At 44.1% G+C, this 5,450-nt stretch overlaps 1 protein-coding gene across 3 annotated transcripts in view; it reads left to right on the top strand.

Moving 5' to 3' along the window:
* RNF149 (ring finger protein 149) overlaps positions 1–4,832 on the top strand; it is a 26,890-nt gene extending 22,058 nt beyond the window's left edge. The window contains exons 6-9 of one of the 3 annotated variants that reach the window (XM_015571563.1): positions 900–1,938; positions 3,086–3,163; positions 4,499–4,571; positions 4,697–4,832. In XM_015571563.1, coding sequence (XP_015427049.1) covers positions 900–961 — 62 coding nt within the window. In that variant the 3' untranslated portion in view covers positions 962–1,938; positions 3,086–3,163; positions 4,499–4,571; positions 4,697–4,832. Of the gene's footprint in view, positions 1–899; positions 1,943–3,081; positions 3,164–4,498; positions 4,572–4,696 lie in introns of all 3 variants that reach the window. The other 2 variants (XM_015571564.1, XM_015571562.1) reach the window with 2 other exon arrangements.
* The last annotated feature ends 618 nt before the right edge of the window (positions 4,833–5,450 follow it).

Raw genomic sequence — 5,450 nt, 5'->3', positions numbered from 1 at the left:
GGTGTCTGCGCCCACTGCTGCATGTCGCTGCTGTTGCTGCCAGCAGTCTGCGGGAGGAAAGGGAGTTGCTTCTCTAATCCTGGGCCACCCGTGAGATGCTGAAAGACAGAGGAAGGTTTTACATGACCACAGAGCCTTCAAAGGCCATCTCCAGGGTTCTCTTCTCTCTCGTTACTTGTAGTGCATTAGTGTGTCAGCATCGTTCCCAAATGCCCTCTTAAAATGAAGGTAGTTTCAAATAATGGATAGAAATAAAGGTGTGGAAAGAAGCCTGATTACAGAATGACAAGGGTAGACCGCTCCCTGGAGAAGTAGTTTCCTGGTTGGTTAGTGCTCCTTCGTCCTGGCGGCCTTGCACTTAGCTCTGTTGTAGTGAGTTCAAAGTATCTGGTTCTCCTGTATGTAAGGAGGTGTTCTGTCTGTAAGAACCTTCTGTGCTCCTGTCCTCGTAACGTCAGCCTGTCAGGGTGTGAATAGCTGATTCTCTTCCAAGGTGTCACTCTCCGTTCTGCTTCCTCGTCTATGAAATGGGGTGAGGACCTGTGCTGTGTCCACCTCACAGGGTCAGCGTTGCCCAGGAGGTGCTCGCTGGTGTTGGCGGCGCATCATCGTCTTCGTCACCAGAGCCACTTGCTTTACTTTTGAGAACACTCTCACCAGCTCAGGCTGCATCGCTCTATAGTCCCACGCTGACCGAGTCATGCCGCCCAGGCTGGCACTGGGAGACCTCACTGTGCAGGAGGTGTTGGTAGACTTCCTGACGGTCTGGAATGGGTTGCCATTTTTGCACATTTTATGTTAAATTTTCTGTAATTTGTTGTTTGAATAAGTAACAGTGTTCTCCAGTGAAGTTCAGAAGGTGCCCTTTGACTGATGCTGGCCTTTGTTGTTCGTTGCAGAGGCAGAGACCGGCAGGAGCGACCCTCAGGGCGGAGGACCCGTCTCCTCGCGCGGCCCCTGACAGCGCCCGGGCGCAGCTCTGAACTAAAGGACATTTTATTTTTTTTACTTTAGCACATAGTTTATATATTTGAAAATAATGTACCTTTCGATGAATTATTTTACCTTTCATGGTCTGATTTGATATACAAAGGGCTAAATATTTTATTCTTAAAGAGAATTGTTGATTACTGTTCATATATTTATCTACTGAAGTATATCACTTACAATAAACAACATGTTGTTTCAGGTTGTGTCTGAGGAGATGGCTAGGAAGGCGCGCTGGTGTCAGGGTTTGTAAACCCTGGGCGAGCGCCTGTGGTGCTGCCTGAGAGGCTGAGTCCATCTGCAGCGTGGTCAGACTCCGCACACTGAGCGCAGACTAGTCCAAGTGGAATTGTGTCATTAAATCCCATAAATGCTTTCCCTGGAAGAAAGGCGTTTTTAGAACATTATACTGTAAATGAAATGAGAGGAATCTACACCTTGGTATTATATAGTGAGATTTCAAACCCTGAGAATCTTTTTCATTGTTGTATCACTCAGTTTCTTGTGACACTTTGATGGGAAGTTTGCTCATTTTTTTCAACAATTAAAAACGCTCAGAATCTGTGTTTCTGTGACTATTGGGCCCCCCATTGCCTGTGGGAAATCGAGCAGACAGCGACTGGTTTTCTTTGTAAGTGATGAATACAATATATTGGTTCCAACAACAATCTGATATTTAGAATTGTAAGGATGAAAGGTGGAGAATTTTTTATTGTTGTAACAAAATAAGCAACCAGCTTCCTGATTAATTTTAAAGCAAACTAATGACCATGACCTTGTTTAATCAGCTGCCCTTTTACTGTGGTTTGCTGTTCTTACTTGTAGGTGAAAGGAGCAGCAAATGAAAAGCATTTGGAGACTAAGTTTCATAAAGTGATTAACTAAACACACACACCTGCTCTCCTGTCACTGTGGGAGGTGGAAGCTGGAGATAAGGGAGAGTTATTTTGTGTGGGTAAAAAAATGTTTAGTAAGAAAATATATTTTACAAAATTTAAGAGACTTTATTCTTCTATCTAAGTTTTATAGATAACTTATTTTCTTCAAACTATTTACCACTCATAGTGAATTGAAAAGTACTTAGTGAGTGAACAGTTTTACTAAAGGAAACTGGCCAGATTCAGCTTGAGAAGCTACTAAAATAGAAAATTTGTCTTATTTGAGCTCTTACTTAAACAGACAGCCTCAAAGTAAGTTTCTGAAATAGTCATTATCTTTAAAATCGGCCTTCTCTGGCTCATTATGAGGAGGAAAATATGTCCTTGATTCTATACCAAGTAGGTTGTTTGCATTTGAAGAAGCATTCTGAAGCCCCGGGTGGTGTGGCTCAGTGGTTGAGCATCGACCCCTGCACCAAAGGGTTGCTGCAGGCTCGATCCTGATGCTTGGTGAGGGGCGTGCAGGAGGAGGCTGGTGGCTGTGTCACTCTCCCATCAGTGTTTCTCTCCCTCTCCCTTTCTAACAATCATTTTTAAAATCTTTTAAAAAGAAAGAAACGTACGAGGGAGAAACGATTGAACAGCTTTTCCCAGTAGTCAATGAGGCTGACTTTTAAAAGAATACTATGATGTCATAATCAGGTGTCAGATACAACTTTCCTTAATTCAAGTTTGAACACTAAATTATAAATAGAAGAGATTGTAAGAACTAGTCTCATCTCTTTAAGGGCTAATCTTTAATGGCAGAAAAAGAGAAGATAAACTCTTCAGTACTTCAAAAGGAAAAAGTGTCCTTTGGTAGGCATTTTAATAAGAAAAGAGTCAGAAACTACCAGAATTTTGGCTGAAACATCAAGTTGATAGACTAGCCCTGGCCAGGTAGCCCTGTTGGTTGGAGCGTAGACAGGCACACCAAAAGGTTGCGATTCAATTCCCAGGTTTGGGGGGGCTTCCATGTTTCCCTAAAAATCAATAAAAACGTGTCCTTGGTATGGATTAAAAGGATGCTGGAAATATGGGGGACGTGATTGAAGAAAGGGTATGCTAAATCAGGTAGTTGGGGTTATGACGTCCCTATGATCATTTTCCTAACAGTTGTCATAAAAGTCATTTGTTCGCAAATAATGTGTAAGGTTTTAACTTTGACATTTTGCAGACAGCCTGGGAAGGAGGACTGGCCGCACCCCTGCCACCCGCCTTGCGCCCCTGAGCTGCGCAGCGTGCAAGCGGCACATCAGGTACTCCCTCCTCGCGCTGTGCTCTTGTGCAGAGCCTGTTACTGAGGAGTGATGACAGGAAAGGCCGAATCGCAGTGCTCGCCGGCAGTTTGCTCTCTGCGGCTGCACGATGACAAAGCCTCCTGAAGCGAACATGGTCTGACCTCAGTCACGGCACGCAAGCCTCGGGCCGGGGCGCACTTTCCGAGAAGGGCTGCCGGGGCGCAGATGGTTTTAAGATAAAAGAATGGCTCTTGGACAGCACTAGCCCTCAGTGAGGACTAGGTGGGTCTCTGTGTGCTTTCCCTATACTTGAAACGTGACCGTAACAGACGTTCGAGAACAGGTGTGTCCCCATCTGGAGGAAGGACCCGGGGTGACTGGTCCCCCATTCACAGAGCTTCGTTGAGCAAGTTTCTTGTGAGCAGATTGAGGTGCATTTGCGCAGTGGAGGCTGAGGTGGTCAGTAGGCCCTGCCCCGCACTAGAACCTGTGGCTGGCTGTGCTGGCGAGAGCAGTTTCTTCACTCAGGGTAAACCCTGCTCTGGTTTACAAAGCACAGGACGCCGGCCTGAAGCAAAGCTGGTCTCACAGCATAAGACACGTGGTGCTTCTGGGACGGTAACCAGTTAGAAAACCCCGCACCGCGCGGAGCCTGGAGCTGATGGCAATAAGGTCTTAGCCCCTCATCTGGGCGCCTGCAAAAAAATAAATAAAATAAATAAATAAAACCCCCACACCTTTCCTGCTTAGTTTAGTTTTTGAAGTTTTAAAAACAAGAATTTTGTTTTCAAAAGTACTGATGTGTATTGTAAAAGAAATTACTACAGTGTGAACATACAGCTAGAAATGTACTTATTCTAACGAATATGAAGTTGTGAATTGAGAAAGGTATTTGCATTAATTTAAAATTCATGTAAGACTAGAGAACCAGCCCATTCATTTTGCTGAGCTGCAGCTTGTGTGTGTGGCCAGTGAGGACCAGGCACCACTGCTCATGCTGAGTGCAGGGCCTGCGTCCAGGCTGTGGAACTGCTTTCGGAAGCATCTTGTTTGTTCCCGAGAACAGCAGTGACTGCAGGCAGACCAGACAGAAAATGAATCAGCAAAGTGTCTTGGGTCGAGGGTGCAAGAACTTGAGCGGATATGTAAAAAGTTCTTCAATGCATTGGTTTCCAGACCCTTAAAATATGATCTTAAAGGGATGTTACTCAAAATATTATTTAAAATACAGGGTGGGTCAAAAGTGGGTTTACAGTTGTTCACATGGAAAGTAAAACAGCAACAAATAATATAAGAATAAGCTGTTTTTCATACTCAACTGTGAACCCACTTTTGCCCCTCCCTCTCCACCAGAAGGCGGATCATCCCAGAATGTGTAGGACAGTGCATGCTGTGGAGAATTACAGGAGAGTGTGTGCTAAGATCGGTGAGTGATACCATTTCTTATTGCTTCAGTGAATAATTAGAGAAGTATATTTCAAATAGTTATAATTTAGGGTCCCAAATATTCTTTTTGAAGTAACTTCTTTTGCCCTATTGTCTTTTTAACAGGTGCTTTGAAGACATTAAAGCAATGGAACTAGGAAATCCAGAGAATTCAAGATGTTGGGTTTTGTTTTTTTTAAATAAGTTAAATTGAATTTGTCTGTGAGCACTTAAAAGTTGATTGTACCAAAAAAAAAAAAAAGAATGGGACATCAGAGGGCCTGCGGCCGCGCTCCTCCAGCAGGCAGTGGTGGAAACTGCCATTTAAAAGTATTTGAATCATGAACTTTTGTTACCCCAATGCTAATCTGCAAAACCATGATGCCCACATTTAGGGAGAGGAATCAGATGTCTGAAGGTGCTCCTGTCACATCAGTTTGGATCCTTACTTTAAGCAAATCCTATCTAATAAAAGAGAAACATGGTAATTAGTTATACCTCCACTACCCTTCCCATTGGCTAATCAGGGTGATATGCAAATTAACTGCCAGCCAAGATGGCGCTGGCAACCAGGCAGCTTGAAGCGAACATGAGGCTTGCTTGCTTCAGTGACGGAGGACTCCAATGTTCCCCACCTGCCGCTGCCGGCCTCTGAGCTTGCATTTTGAAACATTGTTTAGAAACTAAACAAATATAGAAGCTAAGCAAAACCCCAGAAACCTGCTTTCAGCTAGCCGGGATCTCACAGCTGGAGTTGAAACTGTTTTGATTATAGAACCCAAACAAACCAGATACCTGCTTTCAGCAGACAAGGCCTAAGAGCTGGAGCCAAGCCTCAGAGCTAAAGCTGGCCCAGAATAATAAAAAAAGAAAGAAAAAC

The sequence above is a fragment of the Myotis davidii genome, unplaced genomic scaffold, assembly GCF_000327345.1.
Source record: "Myotis davidii unplaced genomic scaffold, ASM32734v1 scaffold1569, whole genome shotgun sequence".
Classification (NCBI taxonomy): Eukaryota; Metazoa; Chordata; class Mammalia; order Chiroptera; family Vespertilionidae; genus Myotis; species Myotis davidii.
This window is presented reverse-complemented; position numbering and strand designations above follow the sequence as displayed.